This window comes from Arvicanthis niloticus, chromosome 4, assembly GCF_011762505.2.
Source record: "Arvicanthis niloticus isolate mArvNil1 chromosome 4, mArvNil1.pat.X, whole genome shotgun sequence".
Taxonomy (NCBI): Eukaryota; Metazoa; Chordata; class Mammalia; order Rodentia; family Muridae; genus Arvicanthis; species Arvicanthis niloticus.
This window is the reverse complement of record NC_047661.1, coordinates 100,697,957-100,725,755: the sequence shown is the minus strand read 5'-3', so window position 1 is coordinate 100,725,755 and position 27,799 is coordinate 100,697,957. Positions and strand designations below refer to the sequence as shown.

General features: G+C 42.2%; 1 protein-coding gene across 3 annotated transcripts in view; it reads left to right on the top strand.

The window, feature by feature from the left end:
* Nucleotides 1-27,799, top strand: part of Synpo2 (synaptopodin 2) — a 151,896-nt gene that overhangs the window by 120,994 nt on the left and 3,103 nt on the right. The window contains exon 5 of one of the 3 annotated variants that reach the window (XR_013110116.1): nucleotides 21,938-24,456. Coding sequence is in view for 2 of the 3 variants with exons in the window: in XM_034500152.2 (XP_034356043.1) it covers nucleotides 21,938-22,477 (540 nt within the window). In the remaining variant the exon portion in view is untranslated. Of the gene's footprint in view, nucleotides 1-21,937; nucleotides 25,917-27,799 lie in introns of those variants that run through there. The other 2 variants (XM_034500152.2, XM_076933212.1) reach the window with 2 other exon arrangements.

Here is a 27,799-nt window from a genome sequence, read left to right as displayed (position 1 = left end):
ATTCACTGGCCAGGCAAGGGATTCGATTTAGAAAATGGAATCAGGGCTGGGGACGTAGCTCAGTGGTGGATCACGTGCCTAGTATGTGTAAGACCCAGGAATGATAAAAGTAAAACACAACAGAACCTGATAAAGGGGGTGGGTGATGCAGGGGACACACAAGAAGTGCAGACTAAACAAAAGGAACAACCCGTTGGCTTTTTTGCACACACACACACACACACACACACACACACTTTTGGTAATTCAAAGAAATTTTCTATTAGATAGTCACCAAACTTGGGTTACTTTGAAGCCCATAACTTTGGGAATCTTAACAGTAATGTTAAGCAGAATAATAATGTAAAACTTGCCCGTTTTCCGTGTTCCAAAGAGCACAAGTAGTTGTCACTGGGATCTGTGAGAGTGGCATTTCCAGCTGAGGCAGCAGCCACCCTGGATGTACATGGAAGAATCAATCCTTCCTGCTATGCAGAGCCCATTGGAAGATTCTCCCAACACAGACAACTCTCGCTGAGTTAGGTTTACTGTTTCTCTGACATGTTGGGAAGGAAAGGGTTTATATGGCTTACCCATCCATGCTCTTGTCCATCACTGAAGGAGATCAGGACAGGAATTCAAATGGAGCAGGAGCTGATGCAGAGGCCATGGAGGGGTGCTGCTTACTGGCTTGCTCCTCATGGCTTGCTCAGCCTGCTTTCTTATAGAACCCAGGACAGCCAGCCCAGAGGTGGCACCATCCACACTGGACTGGACTCCCCCATCAATAAGTCCTTAAGAAAATGCTCTACAGACTTGCCTGTAGCCAAGTCTCCTGGAGGCATTTTGTTTTCAATTGAGGCTCCATTGCCTCACATGACTCTAGCCTGTGTCAAGTTTATAAAATTAGCCCCACAGTCCCTGTTAAATACTTACCAGCAACCATAGACTGCACCTTACATTTCAGGCAAGTGTGCTGCATAGAATCCTTCAACCTTCCAGCCCTCGTAGGCTCATCTGTTACCAGACTGCTCATTGCTACCAGGACCATAAAGGACAAAAAGAAAACTGGAATTTGTGAGAAAGAAAGAAAACCCTCAAATTTAATGACAATAACACCAAGTGACAAAATTTCCTTCAAATTTGTGAATTAAAAAAAAGCTGTGATTGGGGGCAGGATATTGCTCAATGAGTAAGTACAGTCCTTACCCAACACGTATGATGTCCAAGTTCCATCCCTAATGTTGGAAAGGAGAAAGGGACATGATTTGATTTGATTTGATTTGGGATGATCAAAAGATAATCACCTCTTAAGTAAATTCCATGTGAGATTACCCGAGGTGATGCAAATACTCTCTAACACACAGAGTCACTCCTCCCCCCCCCTTTTATTTTTGAGAGTCTCACTGTGTGTTCCTGTTCTGATAACACCCACTGACCCATTCAGTCATGGCACCTCATTGTCCCCAGGCCGGCGGCAGTTCCCTCTGAGGACAAAGGGTCAATGACCCGACCTGTTTTGCAGTACTTGATCTTGCCTGAGAGGTATGGTTGCTTTCCAAAACCAGATGGAAATCTAGGTCTCCACAGAGCAAGCACCCAGGGCCTGGGCCTGACACAAGTCTCAGAAGTCACACAGGGAGGGACTTAACATCACCACCGCCCAGGGAATTTTTGTGGATTTTCTGGTACTTCTAGAATGTTTATGAGTCAGAAGCAGAAGTCAGAGCTCTGAAGACTCGACCTTTAAAAGAATCACAAATCAAAACAAGCTTCGATTTGGGATTTTTGTTCAGATACTAAATGCTTTTTGTTTCAAATATAATTAAACAGAAATAGCTTAGCTTTTCATGTGTGACAGACATCTAGTTATAGTTAAAGAAGAAATACAACTGGGCTCCAAACAGCCAAACCCAAAAAGCCACAACTGGGTCTTGAATTGGTTTACCAATTGGTCATTTTTCTTCCAGTGTATTTCAAATGTATAAATGCCATCAACAACCATCCACTCCAGCTTACGATTCACTACAGAATAAGCCGGACCTGGATACCCCAGGTGGCAGTTTAAGGCATGAATCTGCCATTTCTAGGTTTCTTTTTTCCACACTTAGCACCCAAGGATGGTGGCCTGACTAACTGGCCTGCTTGTTAATGTTTGGATATGGCTAATTCTTCACCGTAGCCTAATATGAGATCCATAGATGCTGGAATCTGAATTAGGAAATTCTTGATAAAGCCAGTATAATGGTTCACACTGGTATTTGGTAGGTGAAGGCAGTGAGATGAGGAGCTTGAGGTCACCCTCAGCTATAGAGGAATTTGGAGGCTAGTCTGGGCTTCATGAGACCCCAGCTCCAAACTAAACCTGGAACTAAGTGTGGCTTACAGGATGAGCCACCATGCCCATCTCTCTTTCTGGTGTTTTATCACCTGGTTTTCCAACTTTCATTTCCACAGGAGTAAAGATTGGCATGGCTTCACCTTGGGTATTTATTTACTAGATCTCGGCGGGAGCCAGGAATTTGTCATCTAACACACCAACAGGTGATTTTGATACTAATTGCTTGTGCACCTCATTTTATAAAACCAATTTTTAACACCTATCAAACTTAATTCTTTAAGATTCTTAATAGTTTGCAGGCTCCCCTCATCAAGAACAACCAAACAACTCAGGGCTGTGGCCTTACTCAGAAGATGCAAAGGGTGCTAAAGCAAACGCGATTATGCCTAATGTCCACCAGGTGGCAGCAGACTCTTCTCCACTCGTAGAGCTTCCCAAGCCGCCATTCCAAAGTTTGTGGCTCAGCAACTGACTTCCAGTATTGTCCTTGTTGTTTTATTGAAAGGTAGAAGAAGCCTCGAGATATGATTTTATCAGATTCTTTACTAATCATCAAGGATGAGATAAATATTTTTCAGAATCATAGTTTTATCACTTAGGACAGTCCCGAGTTGCTTGGTATCTTCGTATCTCTTGGAGAAGGGATTGTCAAAGAAAACTGCCCTTGGTTTAGGGACCGAGACCTGCTAACTCCAATCACAGGTGTTTTTTAATGACTACCTGAAATCTCTCTGGAAGTGATCAAAACACTCTTACTGATCTAAATCAAAGAATTCTGACGCGTTTTGAATGTTAATTAGCCATACTTTCCTTTCTTCTTTTTGTCAGGTTTTCTTTTTTTGAAACAGAGTTCAAGACCAGCCTTGACTACGAAGTAAGATCTCTCATTCTTCCCATAGATAGATAGATAGATAGATAGATAGATAGATAGATAGATAGATAGATAGGTAGATAGATAGATAGATAGATAGATAGATAGATAGATAGATAGATGAAACAAAGTATGGCCAACTAATAATATTTCATCTCTCAGGTATACAATGATTTCTTTCTTTTCTCGTCTCAGCCTCCCTAAGTGCTGAGGTTAAAAATAGCCACCATGGCCAGATAAAATGACTCCTAAGCCACAAATCAAGCCAGATCTGAGAGGAATATTTTGATTATTTGTTAAAACCTTCTTTCCCACTCTTTCTCTGGTGTTTTGGTTTTATTTTTTAATGGCTAGGTGCATAAGAATTTCAGACATGCACATTATGGAAGTTTTCTGTTTTCTTCTCCTACTTCTCCCATCTGCGTTTAGAAGGGCTTAGACATTGTGCTACCTTTAGAAGTTGTTGTCTTAGGCTACAATTACCTATCCTTTATCTACTACAGAAAATTGGCATTCATTTGACAATCCACACCTACTTTAAAATTCCTTTTTCTCTAAAATGAAATTATTTTATAAATTTTCTTTTTCATTTTTTTCTGTACAGGAGTTTTCTCTGTGTAGCCCTGGCTGTCCTGAAACTCATTCTGCAGACTAGTGGGATCCACCTCAAACTCAGAGATCCACCTGCCTCTGCCTCCCAAATGCTGGGATCAAAGGTGTGCGCCACCACAATCAGGCTGCAAATTTTCTTAAATAAGAAATTGTCTTAGTTACTTGTCTATAGCTATGATAAAACTACATGGCTAAGGCAGCTGATGAAAGAAAGCATTTAACCGGGGTCTCAAGGTTCCAGAGGGTTAGAGTTCATGCCCGTCAAGACCGGAGCATGGTGGCAGGCAGTCACGACACTGGAGCAGTAGCTGAAAGCTCACAACTGATCCACTGCACAAGGCAGAGTGAGAGAGTTAAGAACCTCACAATCTTTGGAACATCAAAGACCACCCCCAAGTGACACATTTCTGCCAACAAGGCCACACCTCCTAATCCTTCCCAAACAGTTCCATCAACTATAGAACAAGCATTCAAAAATGAGTCTCTGGGGGCCATTCTTATTCAGACCACCACAGAAAGATGTCATTAAAAAAAACAACAACAACAACAAAAACTTACCACTTGGACCAGAGAGACATGTAAAGTCTCACAATCTTTGTTCATAAGTGCAATGGGCAATGTCACATCTGGAAGACAGAATTTCACAGCTCTCCTTCCTAACTTGACTTCCATAATATCCCCTGAGTCTTGGTTGGGGAGAAATGAATACAGCTGTTCCCTTAAGGCTGAGTACCCAACAGTCAATTTGACAAGTTCTGAGCCTTGCATTTACCAGTCAGTGCCTACTATCAAAAGAACTTTCTTGGACTAAGGTCGAAAGCAACACTTATCTGTATGTATAAACTTAAATATTTAGAAGGCAGTTTGGCAGCATGAGCCAGCAGTAATAGGTTCCTCCGTGGACCCTGTGAGCTCCCTAGCCTTGAATTATTGACCAGGTTTACAGTATCAGGCATGAATCCCTCCTGGGGAGAAGTACCCAGATCCAATCAGAAAGTGATTGGTTATGCCCATAACAGTTATGCCAGTATTGAACCACTGAGCATGCTTTGATTGGCGTATAAGTATGGGTTCAGCACAGGGTAAGACCAGTGATGTCTTTTCTTCTCCAGCAGCCTGCACAGCCTACAGCAACATCAGACATGATGAAAGTAGCTGGCAGAGAGAAAAGTTTTCTGACCAGTTCCAGATTGATTTCTTTATATTCTGAACCTCAAGTGTGTGTGGTATCTTCAGCAACAAGGCCCTAATCTAGTTAAGTTGAGTAACTAAGATCTCTGGCTGTATCTGCAGCATTGTTTTGGAGATCTCTGGGACCTCCTTGGTCAGCAATTTACAGGGAATATCTTACGCTTGGCAATGAGATTCCTGAGTAATAACCTGTCTTCTGGCATCAGCAGTATCTACCCACGAAGGGTTTTTCTGCTCAAGCCCCCTTTTAAAACAATTATATGTTTTTATATTGGCTTGTAAAGTAGGTCTCGATAAAGATTTTCTATGCTTGTTTTGTTCTGGTTGATCCACCTCCACCCTCTCCTCTCCCAGTTCACACACCCTCGTGCATGATTAAACTAACACCAAGTCTTTCCCCTTCTACTTTAGTATCACGTATCTGCATCTGCTACTGTTCCCCGGGTCCATGAAGGTGTCTTTTCTTGGTCCTTTCTGACTTTATGACCTTTGCAGCAACTCTAAGTTAAATATTCAATAAATATTAAATAAAAATGTCAAAGCTAGGCTCCACATATGAGCAAGGATGTGCAGCATTTGTGGGATAATCGATGATGATCAATAGCATCGTGGGGAGGAAAGGGTTTATTTCATCTTCTAGCTCCCAGGTCAGACTTCATCACTGGAAGAACTCAGGGCAGGAATTCAAGGCATGAGCCTGGAGGCAGGAACTGAAGCAGAGGCTATGGAGGAGTGCTGCTTCCTGGCTTGGTCATCATGGCTTGCTCAGCCTGCTTTCTTACGTACGATAAGACCACCTGCCCAAGGAGGGTACAACTCACAATGGGCTAGGCTCTCTCACATAGATTAATAATCAAGAAAACGACCCGCAGCCTTCCCTACAGGCTGGTCATATGGAGGTATCTTCTTTGTTGAGATTCTCTCCTCTTAGATGACTCTGGTTTGTTTAAAGTTGAAAAAAAAAAAAAAAAAAACCACTAGTCCGCACAGCTGGGATCTCCAAGTAGTGTCCATCTGCATGTCTCTGAAAGCTAATGATGTTAAAGGCTTTTGAGAATGTTTGTAGGCCATTTGTGTTTCTTTTCGAGAACTCTCTGTGTGGCTCCACAGCCTACTCTCTATTGAGTTGCTTTCTTGATGTCTAGGTATTGAAGTTCTTAGACTACTGTAGATACTTATCCTCTATCAGATGTGCAGCTAGCAAAAAAAAAAAAAAAAAAAAAAAAAATCCTCCCATTCTGTAGACTGCCTCTTTGGTTGATGGACGTTTCTCTTTGTGGTACAGATGTTTTCATGGTGTCCTGTTTGTCAGTTGTTGGACTTATTTCTTGAACAGTCAGAGTCTTATTCAGAAAGGTCTTACCTAGGCCTTCATCCGGAAGTGTCCTCCATACTTTCTGCAGGCTTAAACTCTCAGATCTTGTACAAATCTTTAATCCTTTGGGAGCTGAGGTTTCTGCATGGGAGAGATGAGGGTAGTATTGCTCTTAGATCCAGTCTTCCAAGCACCCTTTGTTTGTCTTTTCTCAGATTTGGGTGGTTATTTTTGGTATCTTTGTCAAAGGTCAGGTAGCTGTAGCTGTGTGACCTTGTATCTGGCTCCTCTGTTCTGCTCTAAGGATCGATGGATCTGTTTTGTGCCACTACCAAGCTGTTTGGTGTTTGTTTGTTTATTAGTTTATTACTATGGTTCTGTAGCATAACTGGGAACTGAGTGTGGTGATATTTCTAGCACTGTTCACTTTGGCTCAGGATTGCTTTTGGCTACTCAAGAGTCTTCTGTACATCCATATGAGTTTTAAGACTACTGAAATGCAGTTTTTAAAGTTTTTAAATGGTTTAAAAACTGAAGTGATATTGTATTTTGTCAGGAGCTTTTTCCTGTACCAAGATGACCTTGTAATTTCTATTCTTGAGTCCATTTATGTAACAAATAACATTTATTTATGTTTATATATTACTTTTATAAGTACATCTCTGGAATAAAGTCAACTTGATTGTGGTTTAAGTGATCTTTATGATTTGATATTAAGTTAAGCTTAAAAGTATTTTTTGAGAACTTTTACAATTATATTCACATGGTCATTGGGGTTATTGGTCTTTTATTTTTTGTTACATCTTTATCTGATGTTTTTAGATTTTTAATATCTTCATAAAAGTACTTTGGTAATGTTTCTTCATGTTTTATTAATTAATTTGAGAAGTATTGGTATTAGTTCTGCTTTGAGGTTCTGAAAACTTCACTATTGAATCCATCTTGTCCTGGATTTGCTTTAGTTGGGAGATTTAAAAGTTACTACTTCAATCCCACTGCTTACTATGGATCTGTCTTAATTGTTGATCTCCTCTTGGTTTAATTTTGGTAGGTCATTTACATCTTAAAATTGACCTATTTCTTTTAAATTTTCCAATTCAGTGCGAAGATATACCGTTTTAAGTAAGACTTAATGATTTTTGAGTTTCCTTGCTGTCTGTTGTAATGGCTCATATTTCATTTCTAATTTTTTAAATTTGGATCCTCTTATTTCTGTCAGTTGCTTTGAGTAAAGTCTTGTAAGCCTTTATCTTTTCAGAGATAAACATGTTTCATTGATTCTCTATATAATTTTGTTGTTATTTTGATTCCGATAATTTCTACTCTTGTCTTACTTATTTCTTTCAGTCTAAAGACTTGTTCTTCTTTTTCCAGACCTTTAAGGTATATCATTAAGTTATTTATTTAAGATTTCTCTGATTTGTTAAAAATTATAGACCCTTAAAGCTTAGAATGTCCCTCTTATGATGCCTTCATTGTATCTCATAATTTTGATATTCTATGTTTTAATTTTTATTTGATCCTAAGATTTAAAATGTTTTTCTTCATCAATTTATTTATTACTTTGCATCCCGCTCACTGCTTCCCTTCTCCTGGTCCCCCTCACATAGTCCCTCACCCCATCCACCTTCCCCTTCTCCTCTGACAGCATGGAGCACCCTCTCCAGTATCCCCCAAACCCTGCACATCAAGTCTCTGCAGGGTTATGTTCATCCTCTCCCACTGAGGCCCGAGAAGGCATCCCGGTGAGGGGAACAGGATCCACAGGCAGCATCAGCTTTAGCAGTAGGCCCTGCTCCAGTTGTTGGGGGAGATTTTAATTTTTTCCCTTCTTGATTTTTTTAAGGATCCAGTCATTGCTCAATAGTTCATTGCTTAATCTTTGTGAGTTTGTATTTGTTCTAGGCTTTGTCTTGCTGTTGATTTGAAGCCTTAGTCCACTGTGATAAGACAGAATATAGGAAGTTATTTCAGCTTTCCGATATTTGTTAACAATTGTTCTGTGTCCTAGTATATGATATGTTTTAGAGAAAGTTCTATGGGCTTCCAAGAAAAGTGTGTATTCTCTATTGTTTGTACGGGTGTTCTGTAGCTGTCCTTTAAGGCCACTTCATATATATTGTTGCTTGATTCATGGATTTCTCTGTTTGGTTTCTATTTGGATGGCCTGCCAACTGGAGAGAATAGGGCATTTAATGTCGCCCACTCCTCTTGAACTGAGGTTCACCTGTGCTTCTTTTATGAAATGGTATGCCTGTGCTCAGGGTGTGACCTTTAGTGTAACGAGCGCCCCCCTAAATCCCTTTTCGCCCGCGAATAAGGACAGGAGGCGGTAATCGGGTATACTGCGACGAGGACTTTTTACTACTCCACACGGTAAAGCGGAAAGACGGAAGAAACCGGAAGCAGCTCGCTTAAATACATCCTAGAGTGACGTATTCACTTCTGAATGGCTGTTCGCTCACCACCCAATATTACGCCTCGGGATAGGCCAGTGACTTGGCGCTCTTTCTGCCTAGCAGCTGCGCAGAATAATTGTTTACTGCTGGGAAAACACGAGGCCAACACCATCTTGGAAAATGCAAATGTGTAGCCACTGAAAACAGCGGCTCACTACACTTTAGTATTGTAAGGTCTTCTTGATTGAATTCTCCCTTAGTCAGCATGAGGGGACTGTCTTTATCAGTCCTAACCAGCGTGAGTTTGAAGGCTATTTTGTCAAATATTAGATCGGTGACACCTGGGGTCTATTTGCTTGGATCATATTCTGTCCCTTCATCCTAGTGGTGTCTGTGCTTTGTAGTGAGATACATTCTTTAGAGGTGATAGATTGATCCTGCTTTTTGATCCCACACACTAGTTTGTGCCTTTTGACTGGGGAATTGAGACTATCACTAGTCCAGATTACTATTTAAAAGTGTGCAGTGATTCCTGCCATTTTGTTGATACTGTATTTTTCCCTCCTCTTCTATCACTCAACTATTATTCTAGTGTGGTTTATTTTTTCCCCTATGGCTTTGTGCATTGTCCCCCACCCCTTTCAATATGAAGGATTTCTTCAAACATTTTATATAGACCTATATAAAGTGGCCATCAATTCTTTTGGTCTATTTTTATCCTGGGGAGATTTTGTTTTCCTTCATTCATGACAAGTAGCTTTACTGGTTAGTCTGGTGTCCTTCAGATCTTGAAAGGCATCATTCCAAAGGCTTCTAGCTTTTAAAGTCTCACTTGAACAATCTGCTGTTGTTAGCGGCCTGCCTTTGCACGTGTCTCGGTGTTTCTCTCTTGCTGTTTTCTGTATAGTTTCTTTGTTCTGTATATTTAATGCTTTAATTTTAATATGGCAAGTGAGGTTCTTTACTGGTCTTGTCTGTTTTGTATCTTCAATGCCTCTTGTGTTTGGATATCTTTTCCTAACTCTGAGAGATTTTCTGTTATGATTGTTTTGAAGATGTTTTCTATGCCTTTAGAGTGAGAGTCTCCTGTTGTGTAATCTGAATTCAGTCTTTTCAGAGTGTCACATGTATCTTGAAATTTTCAATGGCATCTTCTTGTTTATTATTATTTTATTGCCTTAGTTATTTTTCTATTGCTGTGAAGAAACACTATGACTAAAGCAATTTTAAAAAGAAAGCATTGAATTGGGGTCTTATTTATAGTCTCAGAGAGCAAGTTCATGACCTTCACGGAGGGAGACATGGCAGTAGGAAGGCATGGTGCTGGAACAGTAGTTGAGAGCTTACATCCAATCCACAAACAGGAGGCAGAGAGTAAGAGAGCTAATTGGGCATGGCATGGGCTTTTGAAACCTAAAATTTCACTCCCAGTGGCCCACCTCCTCCAACAAAGCTCCGCTGTATCCTCTTAACCAGTCTTAACCAATTGGGAATCACACATTTAAATATGTGAGGCTATGGACACCATTCTCATTCAAACCACCACACTTACCTTCATTCATATATATATATATATATATATATATATATATATATATATATATATATATATAGAATTGTTCCACTGCCTGCACATTGTATCCTGTGCTTATCCATCCTGTCCTCTCCTTGGTCCACTCCATTGGGTTTTCTGTTTTGTTTTTGTCTTAGGGTTAGTATCCCTGCCAAAAACATCATGACCAAGAAGCAAGTTGGGGAGGAAAGGGTTTATTGAGCTTACACTTCCACATTGCTGTTCATCACCAAAGGAAGTCAGGACTGGAACTCAAGCAGGTCAGGAAGAAGGAGCTGATACAGAGGAGGGATGCTACTTACTGGCTTGCTTCCCCTGGCTTGCTCAGCTTGCTTTCTTATAGAACCCAAGACTACCAGCCCAGGGATAGCACCCCCCACAGTGGGCTGGGCCCTTCCCCAATGCCTTTCAGCTGGATCTCATGGAGGCATTTCCTCAACTGAAGCTCCTTTCTCTGTGATACCCCAGCTTGTGTCAAGTTGACACACAAAACCAGTTAGTACAGTTTTGTTTTGTTTCGTAATATCTCGTCCTCTGGATTGATGTTTCTTCATGATTTCTACCTTTGTTGGATTTCCTATTTATATTATGCATCACCTCCCTATTTCATTCAGTTATTCGTGACCATGATCATGTGTATAGCTGTTATTTTGAGTTCTGTGTGGGACTTCATCTAACTCACTGTCTCTAGGTGCCATTACTGTAAGGGTAACACTATTTGGAAGAGTTCTGATGTTTTGTTTTTTTTGGTTTGGGGTTTTATTTTAATGTTACTATGTTGGGATTTTATGCATCTAGTGTTTTTGTTTTTTTTTTTTTTTTTTTTTTTTAACTTGGGCTAGTTTTCGATCAGCTATTTTCCTTCAGTTTAAGTATTTGCAATTGTTACACAGACTTGAATGTGTTAGAGCTCAATGTGCTGTAGTTGAGAAAATAATTCCTCACTCCCAGAGCTTGGATGCCTGGTGTCAGCTCCGTACCATTCCCCAAGTAGAATGTTAACTGTAACAGCAACCGCAGTGGCTGGACACTAACACTATTCAAATATTTTACCAGCCAATTCCCAGCAGTGGCTCCTTTGGCTTCAGTAACTTTTGGAGGATAAACAGGCGAGATAGCATGGAGTATACTTGGATTTTAGTTGACATGCTTGTTCCTTAAAGAGAGAGGGTGAACGAGCATGGGGTGGGATGGGCAGAGAGGAGGGAGAATCGTGGAGGAGTAGGGGAGTGAAGCTGTGATCAGACTATATTGTAAAAAAAAATATTCTCAAGAAAAAATATATAAGAAATCATTACATAACCTAAAACTAGAAAATACGGTTAAGGTGAGAAGGGAAGCAGAGTAGGGGGAAGAGAAACATTAAATTAACACTAAGTAGAAGACAGGATGAGGTGGACAAAGTACGGGCAGAGTGTTGAAAAGCTGAAGAAAGAGAAAAACAGAGAGGAGTGGATGAGACTTGGCCTAAGCTCCTCAGTGAACTGGGTGGGGTGGGGTGGGGGTGGGGTGGGGCTTCAGCAATGGCCTCCAGACCTAACTGAGTACTCTAAAGACAAAAGCAAAGCCATCGTGGGGCAAGCACGCAAGAGTGGAAAGTAAGCTGCAGAAAGTAAAAAAGTAAAAGAACTTACACAGTAAATTGCGGCACTACTACACAGAGTTGAAAAGACAGCGTTCTCAGATCCCTCCGCCTCTTACAGGCCCTGGGGTGCGGAAGGGGCAGCAGGAAGCACTGGTCTCTGCAGCCTTCTGGTTCCCTGGTAGTCTAGGGGAGGTTGTGAGCAGTTCTTGTTTGTTCTGGCAGAACCCCAGCATGCACTGTGGCTTCTTCTGGTTTTGCAGCTCCAGTGCATGTGAGGAGCAATGTAGCCTGCAAGCTCCCTCTGCACCTCCCGTTGCTCTTGCCGGGGAAGCTTTATCCAATCTAGACTCTTATAAAAATGTAATTAAATAATGCTACACGTTACAGAAATTTAAGATGGCACTTTCAACTATTTCAATAGAAAGCAGCGTATATTACTAGAAGTATTTTAATAAGCTATAATTTGTACATTGGCTTCATATCGGAAGTTGGTAAAAATTGCTGTAGTAACTGTTTTCATGCCTTAAAATACATTATTCGACTAAAATTTGATTGCCCATGGCTTCAATTCCTCAGTTTCTTTATGCAAATGCATGTAACACAGGCTTTGTGGCACGGAGTGAAATGCCTTTAGTCGTTGTGTTACTTATTTGCAAGGAGGGGATTTGCAGGCTTTGAGAAGGATGGCGGGAAACAACAGCCACTGAGTGTTCAGCATCCCGACGAGCGCACGGTCACTCTGTGCAATGAAAACGAAGAGATCACAGAAGAATATGCACAAACTTCTCCATAGCATGGATCTTTCTGACCTTAAGCCGAGAGCTACTGTTTTTATCTTTTATCTTTTTAAAATAGAACATCAGAGACAAACCACTATTCTGTATTCTGGCCCACTCTGATCTAGCAGGGAGATGAGGTCAGGGGTGGTGTTTCTGGCCAGCACAGCTGCCTGTGTTCTGGGAGCACGGGGAGGCAGGGCTGGCTTGGCACTATCTGAGGCCTGCATTGCTAACCCTACTTCAAAGTCAAGGCCTGCTTCTATTTTTGTCTAGGGTCGGCAGCCCGCCCAAGCAGTTGCCTCTTGAACAAAAGGTTCTGCCAGATCTCTGACACCTTTGAGCCACACAGTCTCATCACACAATGATAAAAATAGCCATGATTCGTTGTGCTGTGTGGCATTCAATTTATAAACTCTTCTACCCAGAATCTTGAAACGGCAGTCGGCATTATCCCGATTTTACAAATTACAAGAAAAGTTGAGCCCTGGTGAGAAACCAGACACCACCCGTCCACAATTGTGTAAAGTCTGAATTCCTATTCCTCCAGCTTGCTGGCTCTAACAACCCTTACTCTTTCTCCCAAGGGTTATCTCTAAATGTGAGATAAAGCATAAGTCTATTGTTTCAGTGCTAGTCTTAATTTGCTATCCATTGCTGTGATAAAACCACGTTCAAAAGCAACATGGGAGAGGAAAGGATTTATTTCATCTTACAGTTTACATCTTTCATCAGGGGAAATCAGGGCAGGAACTCAGGCAAGAACCTGGAGGCAGGAACCGTTTTGAGATATATATATATATATATATATATATATAGCATTCCTCAAGCTGTCTTAAAATGTTCGGTTCCTTGACTACATTTCTGATAAAACAGACAGATAAACACACACCTAGACAGACACAGTTCAAAAGATAGAGATACATAGATATAAACTGCCTATCAGTTAGATCATTGGTCTGTTGCAAGCAGAATAATAATTAATGTAAACTTGTGCAGGCTCTCTTCTCTGTTTCCTTAATAAAAGATTCTAACAATTGCATTTCCAAAAGTTTCCCTTGGGAGTGTTGTGAAGAGACGGTGACAAGACACACGAACAAAAGCACATGAGAGGTCTCCTCATCCTCCAGCAGCACATGAGAGGTCCCCTCATCCTCCAGCAGCACATGAGAGGTCCCCTCATCCTCCAGCAGCACATGAGAGGTCTCCTCATCCTCCAGCAGCACATGAGAGGTCCCCTCATCCTCCAGCATCAAGCTGGATTATATTTAAATCACCTTGAGAAAGCACATGAGAGGTCTCCTCATCCTCCAGCAGCACATGAGAGGTCTCCTCATCCTCCAGCAGCACATTCGAGGTCTCCTCATCCTCCAGCAGCACATGAGAGGTCCCCTCATCCTCCAGCAGCACATGAGAGGTCCCCTCATCCTCCAGCAGCACATGAGAGGTCCCCTCATCCTCCAGCAGCACATGAGAGGTCTCCTCATCCTCCAGCAGCACATGAGAGGTCTCCTCATCCTCCAGCATCACATGAGAGGTCCCCTCATCCTCCAGCAGCACATGAGAGGTCCCCTCATCCTCCAGCAGCACATGAGAGGTCTCCTCATCCTCCAGCAGCACATGAGAGGTCCCCTCATCCTCCAGCAGCACATGAGAGGTCCCCTCATCCTCCAGCAGCACATGAGAGGTCTCCTCATCCTCCAGCAGCACATGAGAGGTCTCCTCATCCTCCAGCAGCACATGAGAGGTCTCCTCATCCTCCAGCATCAAGCTGGATTATATTTAAATCACCTTGAGAAAACATTTACCCTATGTTTAAATACCTCTACCTAGGGATGGGCTTGGAGCTCAGTGGGTAGAGCACTCAGCTCTCATGCACAAGGTCCTGGGTTCAGTCTCCACATTGCATAAACTAGGTATAGTAGTGAATGCCTGTGATTCCAGAACTCAGGAAGTGGAAGAAGGAGGATCAGAAGTTCAAGGCCATCTTTGGTCATTTTGAGGCAATTGTGTGCTATATAAAACCCTGCTTCAAAGAAAAGAAAAGGAAAGATAAAGTGAATCTATATCTTAACGTAGAATTTTTTCCAGTGTTAAATGCTTCTCCTTGTTGGATAAATTCTAGCTGAAGCTGGATATGACCCTACAAATCTGGTGAGGAGAAGAGATGGGTTTCCAGACACATAATAAACAACAACAAATCAACTTGATTTTCTCTTCTTCCAACCCTGTCCAGGTTAGTTTTGGGTCAGCTTGAAGCAAGCTAGAATTGTTTGGGAAGAGGAACCTCAACTGAGAAAATGCCTCCGTCAGGTTGCCTGTAGGCAAATCTGTGGGGCATTTTCTTGATTGACGATTGATGTGGGAGGCCTAGTCTACTGAGGTCAGTGCCCTCCTCTGACTCCTGTCCTAGGAAGGTGGTTCTGGGTGTAAGAAAGCAGGCTGAGCAAGCCATGGGGACCACGGCAGTAGTATTTCTCCATGGTCTCTGTTCTGCTCTTGCCTCCAGGTTCCTGCCTTGTCCCAACCCCATTCCCAACTGTGAATATATATATATATATATATATATATATATATATATATATATATATATATATATTATATATATGCCAAGTATATCTTCTCCTTTCCAAATTGCTTTTGGTCATGAGCTTTACCACAGAATAGAAACCTAACTAAGATAATCAATAATAGTATCTACTGTTTTTTCTTGTTTGGTCTTATTTTAAGGAATGTATTTCAGGCTCCCTTTATAATCTGGGTATAATTGTCTATGATTTCTCATTTGTAAGATCAAAGCAGTTTGAAAACATAGAGTGAAGCCTGTAACCCCAGCCCTGGAGAGACGGGAAGAAGAGGGATTAAAGAGGACCTGAGATCCTGCCTCAAAGAAAGTAAACAACAACAAAGTAGCTTGAAACTCCAAAATGTCTCTGTATCAGAGGTCAGAGGAATGTGCTCTTTCTATGAGTCTCTTGCCACGTGTGTCAGATGTATGGAATAGTCTATATTTTGGAAGTTGACCAAACATTTCAGTGATGATAGGAAAATATCCTATTTACAGTAGTATGATATGGAAATCAACACTCATTTAACAAATGTTTTCTAAACAGCATTTTATTTGATTCTAGGTACTATTTTAAGACTACCCCATCTGCCACACACATTCTTTTCTTATGGACACTTTGTTGTTGTTGTTGTTATTGTTGTTGTTTTTTACATTCTTGGAATAAGGTCTCACCCTGTAGCCTACAATTGTCAATCCTCTTAACTCAGCTTTCCGAATGCTGGGGCTGTTGGCGTAAGCCTCTGAGCCCAGCCTCTAGGACTGTCTTCCAAAACCATTGCCCTCAGACAGACTGCAGACCTTAATTTCTCTCTTCATGAGGAAGGTGAAATGGTTAAGAAAAACATTTCTAATGTGAAACCAAGTATACACCTAAGGGGAGACAGGCAGGCAGACAGGACGGACAGACAGACAGCAGTAGAGGGAGCTTTGAGAGAAATGAAACAGATTTGACAACAGATTGCATGACATTTGAATAAGGCCTGAGGAAGGACAGAGAAGTCACATTGGCTGTCTGGAGCATTGTGTTCCCAACAGAAGGATCAGCAAGTCTCAAATCTGGGGATGAGAATGCCTAGTGTCTCAGGAATTGCAAACAGAGATGCACGGATGACTCAGCAGATTTCACGTGGCTATGCGTGGGTCAACCAAAGACCTCTCTGGCTTTTCCTTTTGTGGAGTGAGAAGCCATAGCAGAATTTTAATTATTGAGCCAAGTGTCAAAATCTAACTTGAGTTAGAACAATCAATAAGGCTGGGAAAAAAAGCAAGGGTGGAACTAGGGACATACAGTGCTGGTCTAACAGGGCTCTGAATAGCCTGGGAGAGCCAACCGGGCAGCGGTGGAGGTAGGGGTAAACCACAAGGGACTTGAGGTGATGTGAGGTCAGTGCTCTAGAGATTCCTGACCAATCAGGGTGTACACATATAAAACTGGGAGCAGTGGGTGCTGACTGCAAGGACCCTAGCAAATGGAAAACTGGGATTGCCTTTGTGCTTGTGTGTTTGCTTCCATTCGCCCACTTCTCCTAGGACCTCTGCTTCTCAGAGATTCTAATCAATGGCACTCTGCTCCTGCGTACTTGCTTTGGACCGCTCGAGAGCTGCTTGTGATAGAGTATGTTTGCAAAAAGTACTTTCTGATTATGTGCTTAAAAGAGAAAGGTACCAGAGGAGCTGGAATAATATTTGTCAAGTGGAAATGCTTTCTCCACGGTGCATGGGTAAGCAAGATTTCAGCCAAGAAAATTGTTTTAGCTTTGTGCAGAGTTTATGAGATAAAATATTTTGAATCTGAAAACCTGTATTAGGTTCAACTCCTCTGGCTGCTATGACAATTCCCATGGCTTTAGAACTGCCTTTCTTATTCAAAGTGCACTTGAGATGGCATTTCCCTGATAAACTCATTACCAGATAGTTCAGTAAGAAACCAACTTAGCTGTTTTGTTAACAAGCAAGCGATATGAGCCGGGCAGTGGTGGCGCAAGCCTTTAATCTCAGCAATTGGGAGGCAGAGGCAGGCGGACTTCTGAGTTCGAGGCCAGCCTGGTCTACAGAGTGAGTTCCAGGACAGCCAGGACTACACAGAGAAACCCTGTCTCGAAACCCCCCCCCCCCAAAAAAAAAAAACCAACAAAAAAAGAAAGTGATATGAATCAAGAACGTTTAGTTTAGTTGGCCTGAAAAGATGGTTGCTAAAAATGCCCCTTAGCCCCTCCATGCTTCTATCCTGAGTGTAGAGCCTGGGAGTCTCACCAGCAAGGGACAGAGAAACATCTAAATGTGATCTGGGAATAGTTCCTGTATGCTGGTTACTAATGATTAGTATTGATTGGCACAGATTTAGTCAGAATTTAAATGGCAGCTTCCAAAATTCCTAAGATTGCATTCCATTTTGTTTTCCTGGATTTAAATGTAACAAGAGACAGTTGCTGTATAAAAGAGTGTTGCCTGTCATCCAGGCTGAACTTGGACTTGCTCCAAATCTGGCGATGACCTTGAACTTCTGTCTTTCAGGCTCTACTGCCCAAGTGCTGGAATTGCAGGCCTAGGTCATCATGATTAAAACAGATTCTTCGTGTATGCTAGGCGAGTGCCCTACCAACTGAGCCAGTACCAGAGCCCAAGGTTTTGTTCTTCGATTGGTTGGGTTTTAGTTTGTTTTACCAACGTCTCCCAATGCATTTTGTTTCCCATAAAGTCTAACATTATGATGAACATTTGAGTTTGTTCTCTTTTGAGATAGGCATCCTTATGTAGCTCTAGCTGGCCTGGAAACCACTATGTAGCCCAGGCCTGCCCTCAACATGCAGTGATCCTCCTGCCTTTGTCCCCTGAATTCTGAGATTATAAGTGTACATAACAAGCCCATCAGATTATAAACTCTGACCCAGGAATAGCTCAGTGGCAGTGGAGTTGCCTAGGATAAGCAAAGCCCCGAGTTCAAGTCTTAGGACAGAGAGAAAGAAAAAGGAACAAGAAAGATCTCTGCTAGGAGATTTGCTGTGCTCAGCTCCCCACACTAACTGTCTTTAGTTCTCTACCCACAGGGAGTCTACTCACCTTGTTCAAGTGCAAGAGGTACACAAATAGAAAGTAGAGCTAATGATAGTGTCTACCTCATGGCTCTCTTGTGAGGACTGTATGAATTGTATGAAAGAGTCCACAGAAGCAATGAACACACACTGCCTGATACACAATAATAAGCAACATATTCATGTCAGCTAGAATTGAAGGCAAAAATAGAAAAGTAATATTTAGTATTCACTCCTCTCATGGGAACATATAACTTCATCTGGTTCATGAGTTCAGTGAGCATCTTACAGTCTTTACTGTATTAAAAATATTGAGCTATTTTAAGATTGGTATATATAAAAGGATTAGCATGTACTCTTATGGGTTAAAGAACCAGATGCTCTAAATATACGATTGACTGATCCATGTAAGTTATTGTCACCTGCCAGATGACATGGCCCCAACAGGCAGAGTGAAGACTACTTTTACTTAGCCCATGGGTTGGTTCTGGGTATGTGTGTGCCCGCACAGGTATGCATGTGTGTCTGTGTGCGAGTGAGTGGGTGGACCTGTACATGTGCGTGCATTTCAAATGTTTCTACATTAACATTACTTGACAAACTGAAAGAAGAATATAGAAAATGAAAGACAGGGACAGGATGGTGAAAGTGGCCAAGTGTGTGTTGAGGCCGGGGTGGGGTGGGGTGGGGTGTTAGAACCTGCATCCGTGGGAGGATGCTTGTAAAGAAGTAGATGCCAGCTGGCTGGGCTAGATCATGTCTGTAAGCCCAGCATTCAGAGGGCCAGCCTCTGCTACAGAGTAGAACCCTGCTTTGAGCCAACCAATCAACCAACCACTGGGGAGAAGGAGAAAGAAGAGAAGGAGAATGTTGAGAGCCAGTGTTTCTCAGGCACCAAGATCAACAACCAGGTAAAGCCAGGAATGGAGGCTTGATTCAGGGTAAAGAAGAAGTCCCCAGGCCAAGGACTCATGATAGAAATGAGCCCTCTTCTACAAGGCAGGGCCTGGGCAAGTTGTAAAGTCTCTCCTCTTAAGACCATTGGAAGTTTCTAGTGTTTTTCTTGAAATTAATCCATAGACTACAATTCTATTCCATTTTTAGCACTTATTTTAACAGAGAAAACTTTGACAAAGAGCTTTATACTTAGGTGGCTGGGAATGGCGCGTGCAGGCACAAGGATAGTAAAGCTGGTGTCTTAGCCAAGAAACCCCAAGGAGGAGCTGCCACACGCTAACCTGAGAGTTTAGAGCAGAGTCATAGGCTTTACAAAGATAATAATGACATATTACTTCTGCAGGGCTTGGACTCCTCAGCCAGGTCCATGTGACTAAATGGATCAGAGCATAGACACAGACAGTGAAGGCAGAGGCTCAGGAAGCCTGGCCCTTCACTTCAGACCATGTAGGAGAAGAATTTTTTTGAGTGGCTGACCTGAGAGGCAGCATGAGGACAGCTGACAGGTCAGAGAGGGCTGTGACCTGACACGCTCAGGAAATCTGGAAGGGGAGAAACAGGTTGGCAAGTAGTTTTGGCAAAGAACCAGGAAGTTTGCTGCCTCATGTCCACAAATGATATGTGTTTCCTCACGGGCCAGGAGAGGTCAGGAGCAAACGGAAGGTGACTAGCAGTCTCCAGGCTCCTGACGGGGGCAGACGGGTTCGAGCAGCTACTACAAGCTAAAGTAGACATCTTCCTAGCTGGATCCAGAAAAGTTACAAATTGCCTCCTAGAATGCAGAGAAATGATGCATGTCTCTGGTGTTGCTGAGATGAAGTACAGAGACCAAAAGCAACATGAGAAAGAAGTTAATTTTGTCTTAGAGCTCCTAGGTCACACTCTATCATAGAAGAGGACAGGGCAAGCACCAGGAGGCAGGGAGGGAAACAGAGGCTACGGAGGAAGGCTGCTTATGACTTGCTCCCTCTGACTTAGCCCGCTTTCTTATATAACCCAGGACGCCCTATCCAAGAATGGCACCACCCACAGTGGGCTGGCTCCTTCCATATCACTCGTTCATCAAGAAATGCTAAAACAAAAACCAGTTGAGCTTGAGACATCTTGGTCAAATCCAGTGTTGCTATTCATGTAGTCAGATAAGAATGAAATGGTTGGAAACTGGGAAATTTGAATCTATCTTCAACTATGGTTTTGTATTCAACAAGGTTCTCTCTCTCTCTCTCTCTCTCTCTCTCTCTCTCTCTCTCTCTCTCTCTCTCCCCTCCCCTCCCCTCCCCTCCCCTCCCCTCCCCTCCCCTCCCCCCTTTCTTAGACTCTTGTTCTCTGGCTTGTATCTAACACAATATGAAGCCAAGGCTGACCTTGAACTCCTATTCTGCCTCCAGCTCCTAAGCCTGGTTAAGAAACAATGGCTTGATACTTTGATACTTTCAAAGTTAACTCATTTTCCCTTGCTGCTGCTCTTTCTTTCTCTTTTTCTCTTTCTTTTTTCTTTCCTTCCTTCCTTCCTTCCTCTCCTCCTCCTCTTCCTCCTCTACAGTTTGTCTAAGCAAGTCTCATGTAACCAGGAGTGAGTAATAAGAACATTAACAGGCTAACTAGCAGCTAGTGTCCTAAAAAAGCAGAAGGGTAAAGGGTGAACACAACCTTCAACAAGCCACACTGCTATAGATTATTCATGCAGAGTATTTAGCAAGCACAGAAGAATGTTGCAGAGACAAACTCCGAAAGACTCTGGAATGTAATAAATATTAAAAAGAAAAACGGAGCCAAAATGCAAATGAGCCTAGCAGGGTGACTCCCTTAGAGACAGGAACCTTGTCTCACCTTTAAGAACTAAACACACAAGTGCTTGGTGACTCAGGCTTACATTCTTAGCTGGCATGAGCCAGTAGGATTGCCCAGAGCTCAGCTTGGGCTACAGAATGAGACAATCTCTCTAAAATGAGCAAGAGAGAAAAAGAGATGAAGAGGGTCAGAGAGGCAGAGAAGCAGAGAGACAGAGAGACAGAGAATAAAGCCTCATGTTGTGTGGTCTTCATCACATAGATTCCAAGAAGAGAGGTGCCTGTCCCTCCTCACTGGTAACCCTTTCGTAAGTCGTTTTTATGGCACTTAGTGGACCAAATTTAATTTATGGCACTTAGTGGACCAAATTTAATTGCTTAGTGAGGCAAGCAATTAAAAGACACTCAGAAAAAGTAAAAATTGTAGGAGTTTACTGCCCATTTCTGCAGTTGTCCCTGGTTTGTTTATTTTATGCCAGGAAAAAACAGGACAGGAGTAAAGCAGGTGGGCAGGGGTGGGTAGGTGGGTGGAGGAGTAGGGAATTAGGAAGAGAGAGAGAGAGAGAGAGAGAGAGAGAGAGAGACAGAGACAGAGACAGAGACAGAGACAGAGACAGAGACAGAGACAGAGACAGAGACAGAGAGAGGCAGATTCCAGTGGTGTTGGGGTTCTTCCTATGGGATCAGTACTGAGAAAGACATGGCAGCAGTTTGAACTATGAGAGCAAAGAGAGAAAACAACAAAAAGCCAAATGAGGAGCGTGGGAATCACGCAGGAGACCAGAGCCAGAATAAGCTAAGTGAGACAACCCGGCCAGGCTTCAGGACAGGGCACTTCCAGGCTTTAATCTGTTCAGTGCTTGGTAATGGTGCTAGGAGCACTTTGCAGTAATAATAAGCACAAACAGAAGAGAATGAGCTATGTTAACATTTTCTTCGTTTTCTAGGAGAGTGGGCGCTCCCTTTCTCTTCCTGGAAGATCAGCCCCGCCCATCATTTCTGCCTCTCCCTGGCTGTACCAGCCTGCTGGCAGTTACTCCAGCAAACCAACCTTCGAGCTGGAGAAAGCTAACAAGAGACCGACACCTTGGGAAGCAGCGGCCAAGTCCCCTCTCGGTCTAGTGGATGATGCCTTCAGACCCAGGAACATCCAGGAGTCCATTGTGGCGAATGTAGTCTCCGCAGCTCGGAGGAAGGCGTTTCCAGGGTCCCAAGAGGACTGGAAAGAGAGACTGTCCTTTGTCCCTCAACCTCAGAAGACCAGCATGAGCTTTTCAGAAAGGCAAGAGTATAACGCTCCATCCCCAGTCAACAGCCATGTGTCTAGCCACTCCCTATATAGTTCCCAGTTACCATATGTGTGTTATAGGCAGGAGTCCAGAAATGATTTGAAAGCGATGTCCATGGAGACTAGGTCTGAATACTGTCTTCCACTAGGTGGCTATGACTATAACCCACACCCAAGGGGGTGGAGACACCAACCATGAAAGCTGATGTGACAATTGTGTGGATTATGTTGTTAGCGAGCCTTTGTAGGGTTCTTTACTTTTAAAAATAGACTTACTCCACTTTTAGTCCTATGTGGCTCTCACAGGTCAATTTATCTAAGTGTACATGTGTGTAAACACACAAGCGTGGAGCACTTCCTTGTCCGATGCTGCCTAAGGAACTGCTAGGTAGACAAGAGTCAGAGTGGGCAGGGCGTGGTACCACATACCCTCAATCACAACACATATGACACAAGATAGAACACCAGGAATTCAAGATGATTCTCAGGCACGTAGTTTGAGGCCAGCCTGGGGTACATAAGACCTCATCTCAGAAGAATTATTTTCTTGCATTGATATTCTGGCACTTAAATAAAAAATTCAAAATATTAAGTTCATTTGTAAGGAGTCCCGTGCAACTCTAGATTATGCAAAGACAGTGAATCCAAACATTTTCCTCTACATACTTTAGCCCAATAAAGAATTCTTAGAATATGATGTAGTAATTATCAGTAATTCTAATAGCAATGAATACAAAATTCTCTTATTAATTTTTAAGTTAGCGTACAAAGGAAAAGGTTTCATTTTGTCATGTGTGTATGCATGTGCCATTTACTTTGTTCTAATTCACCTGTCACCCCGTTGCCTATCCCCCTGCCTCCAGACTTTCCTCTGGCTGGTTCCCACCCTTTCTATTAGGACAAATTCCTAAGGCAAGCCCAACAAGAAGTAATAATCATACAGAAAAAATTTCCTTGGTGTTATATCAAACATTTCTCTGAAACATTTTAGGTGTAGTTCAGATGTGTTAGAAGGCTGAAATGGGATGTTTTCTTCTTCTTCTTCTTCTTCTTCTTCTTCTTCTTCTTCTTCTTCTTCTTCTTCTTCTTCTTCTTTTCCTCCTCCTTTTCCTCTTCCTCCTCCTCCTCTTCTTCCTCTTCCTCCTTCTTCTGTTTGTTTGTGACAGTCCTTTGCTATGTAGCCCTGGCTGGTGTGGTACTCCTTTTGTAGCTCAGGCTATCCTCAGACTCATGGGACCACCCTGCCTCAGCCTACCCAGTGCTGGGATTTCAGGTGGGCACCACTATGCTTGGACAGGGTGGGAATGTTCTTAGACAGGAATACGTCAGCGTGACATAACTTACACAGGCCATATGGACTTTGGAGAAAACTGTAATGTGTAGAAAGCACAAATCTAGGTATTAGATTTATTTGCAATCAGTTTAAAGCCAGTAGCCTGAGACAGGAAGACGTGAGCTGAAGTGTTCTCATTTGTCAGATGAGAAGGATGGATTGTCTAATTGCTTTAGGTTCTTAACGATCCTGATGTCTGGAGATCCTCTTGGTTGAATGACCTTTGATGCATTGTTTGCCATTGCTCTTCACATAGATATCAGATTACCTTTAGGAGTGGACAAGGTCATTAGTGCCAAGAAATGCATCACTAAAGGTCCCAAAAGGAATTTCAAAGTGGCTGGTTTTGTGTATGTGGAGTGGATTGATGTAAAGATAAAACTATTAATGGATTTAAGGAAGTAGGTGATGAATGTACCTGTCATTGTGCAACAGATGTGCCTGCTCACTTACAGAAACAAGCAGGAGAAGCATACACCAGGGCTGCTTACAGGCTGTTCAGAGGAAGTTAGGCAGCTGACTCACCTCTCCAGTAACCAACCCAACCTTATAAGCATGACCACAAACAGATCAACACCTGCTCCTTACCGCCATGCCTCAACGTGTTAAATACAAGGGAAGTCAAAGTAATTCGTGTCATCATCAAGTTTATCCAGAGTCTTTTTTAATTTAAAAATTCTTCTTGGCTTTTCAAAAGTGATAATGTTGCTTTATTTTCCTTTCTAACTCTTCATCTTATCATTACGATGGTATCTTTCACAGAATAAAAATGAACTATGAGGATGCAGACAGTCTCTTACCTTAGAAATTACAAAAAAAAAAAAGAAGAAGAAGAAGAACTCTCAGTAAGTAGCAAGAGTGGCCACATGCTAATTTGTTCAATCATGCAGCAAAGAAATAGATAATTACTTCTCAAAATATGATTGCTAGGCAGCATGGTGCCTCATGCCTGTATCACTCTGAGGGATGAAGAGAAAAGGCTGCTGAAAGTTCCATGCCAGCCTGGGCTACAAGTCTCAGAAAAACTAGAGCAAAAGCTTCACTGTTAATGTATCTAAAATCAATACAGTGTTAATTGGCATTCATGTTTTTTTTTTTATAGAATCTTAAAAGAATAATGTTAGGCCACTGGAGTCTTAAGAAATGCGAACATATGATCCTTACCAGCTTCAATTTTATCACTAGGTGTTTGAGTCATTCTGGATTAGACTGGTTTTAGATATGGAGGATTAACAGAAAAGATATTATTTAATGGGTCCACATTCTCTCCTGCTACTTTCTTTTGTAAGTGCTAGGCTTTATTTCCACCAGTTGATTCACAGCATACTCTTTGCTAAAACTCATTGGATTCAAGAAGCAGATGTTTCAGATACTATTATAAAATACACTTATCTTCTGCTTGTACCACACCAAAATCAGTGTTAATATTGAACTGTCTGAACATATTCTATGCAACAGGAAGGTTGCACATTTTCTTCACGAGGATATGAGTGTCTTTATCACACAGGGATGCTTCAACATGTCAAACTGTGTAGATACCTTTGAATACAAGACTACCACTGCAGTTCAGTACCAGGCCCATTGTAGTATTTTCCTCTAGTTGACTAGAAAATGATACAGTTCCATGACTGACATTCAGCCACCTTGAGATCTGGCTCTTATGGTTGGGATGAGAATAAAACAAGTTGGTCTCATTTTCCAAGCAGTAGCCCTTGCACAGAAGAGTTGTGGCTTTAAAAGCTACACCACATTTGCTGCAGATATATTTCAATCATCAGAAGCTACATAGTGTCTTACTAAACCTGCTCTAAAGGTTGAGCACAGTCACAGAGAAGTTAATCTGGCATTGCCTCTCATCCAAGTTTAAACATCCTATCATTGCATAGGTGTGAAACCTTAGTAGATAATTTAAACTCGAACTCTGAGGGTGATGGCTGCACAGATTCTAGTCCCTTTGTTTTTGAGGCTATCTCATGTTTGGCAGTATCATGCACCTTGGGGAGCATGCACTTAGTGGGGCTTAGTCACAGATATGCATGTATATTAATGACTTAAAACTTTGGAGAAAAAAATTATATCAATTAGGGGCAGTTATAATGGGGAAAATAACAGAAATGTTTGTTTCTTAAAAGTATTTTCACACTTGGATTCTATTCAAAGTAGAAGTAACTGCTACACAGTTCATACTTTGCTATTAGTGTGTCATTTCTATTTCGCTCTGTCCCCAAAGGCTGTATGTGAAAGATTTGGACTGAAAAACCCAAACAATATTAGTAATAAATGTAACTTGAAAAGCAAGTCAGAAGGCTTTTTTGTTTCTTTGCATGTAAAGTTCATTTTGAGTTATTTTTCATTGCAAAGACGATTTATTCCTGTGGAGTACATGGTCTGTGAATTTCCTTTTCTCCATAGCAGCATCCAGACACAGTGTAATGATTTCATACTGCACAGACACAGTGTAATGATTTCATACTGCATGGCAACATTTTAACTCCTTTTTTGTTTATGTTTTTCTTTCTTTCTTTTTTTTTAAATCATTCTGTGACATTTGCTAAAGCACGGCAGAGGCTTGATTCAGCATCAGGCCATAATGTGAGAAGTGCAGCACCGGAGCCTTGCAGTAGGAAAGAGATGGCAGTCAAATCCAAATGCAGCATGATAGGGCTGACTTGTGAAGGGGCAAGCAGGATGGGGTGGGGGGAATAGCTAAGGACACTGGGGCATGAATAGTCTGGATAAGCCAAACCAACAGGGTGCTTGCTGCTGACAGACCAAAGTGCTCCAAAGTCTTCGGCGGATGTTAGAAGATAAGGGGCCTGATTAGATATCCAAATCGAGGGCTCAGGCTACACCAGCTCTGCCATGTTCTTTGCTGAAACTGAATTTTCAGAGGAAGCACTCAGCTATGCTTAATGTACCTGTGCACTCAATGTAACATTTGAACTTTGGCCAAGCAAAGAATATTACTATAACATTCAAAAACTTTTATCAAATCTCACTTCAAAATATAGTCAATGTCACACATTAAGAAGCTGGAGTCCGGCCAGGAGTGGTAGCATATGCCTGCAATCCCAGAACATTGGATGCTGAAGCATGAGGATCACAAGTTCTAAGCCATCCTAGCCTACATAGCAAGACTCTTGTCTTAGGGTTTTACTGCTGTGAACAGACACCATAACCAAGGCAACTTTTTGTTTTTGTTTTTGTTTTTGTTTTCTCCAAGACAGGGTTTCTCTGTGTAGCCTTGGCTGTCCTGGAACTCACTCTGTAGACCAGGCTGGCCTTGAACTCAGAAATCCACCTGCCTCTGCCTCCCAAGTGCTGGAATTAAAGGCGTACGCCACCACTGCCCAGCACCAAGGCAACTTTTATAAAGGATAACATTTAATTGAGGCTGGCTTACAGGTTCAGAGGTTCAGTCCATTATCATCAAGGCAAGAGCATGGCAGCTTCCAGGCAGGCATGGTGCAAGAAGAACTGAGAGTTCTAATCTTCAACTGAAGGCTGCTAGAAGACTTGCTTCCAGGCAGCTAGGGTGAGGGTCTTAAAGCCTATACTCACAGTGATACACTTCCTCCAACAAGGCCACACCCACTCCAACAAGGCCACGCCTCCAAATAGTGCTACTCCCTGGGCCAAGCATATTCAAACCACTATAAATCTCTCTCATAAACAAAAGAATAGCACAGTGAAGCAAAAGGAAATGTAGAGTCTGAAATGTTTCCTGTTGTTCTCCTGACAGGACCTAGAATCATCTACCAGACAAGCCTTGTGGCACTCCTGTGAGAGGTTATCTACATTATAGTTAGCTTCTGGCTATAAGGGACGAAGGGAGGGGCTGTCTAAATCAGGAATACCCACTCTAACTTCAGGCAAGAAGTCAGCAAAAAACCAAGCCCCCAGTGCACAGAGTAGTAGAGTTTCGAAGGCTCAGTACAATGCCTTCTGATCTCAGCAGCCTTGGGGAAATCACAACACTGGTGGGTTTTTTCTCCTCAGTATAGTAGAGAAGTGGTTATCATGAAGTGAGTTTCATTACTTACAGCCTTATAAACATGACTGCTAATCTTTCCAGGACGATCTCACAATCCCCTTCCCCCTTCATAAAAGAAACAAAACAGTTTCATCATGGGCACATAAAGATGAAATTATCTCACCACGGCTGGCCTATTTTTCTCTCACTGCAGC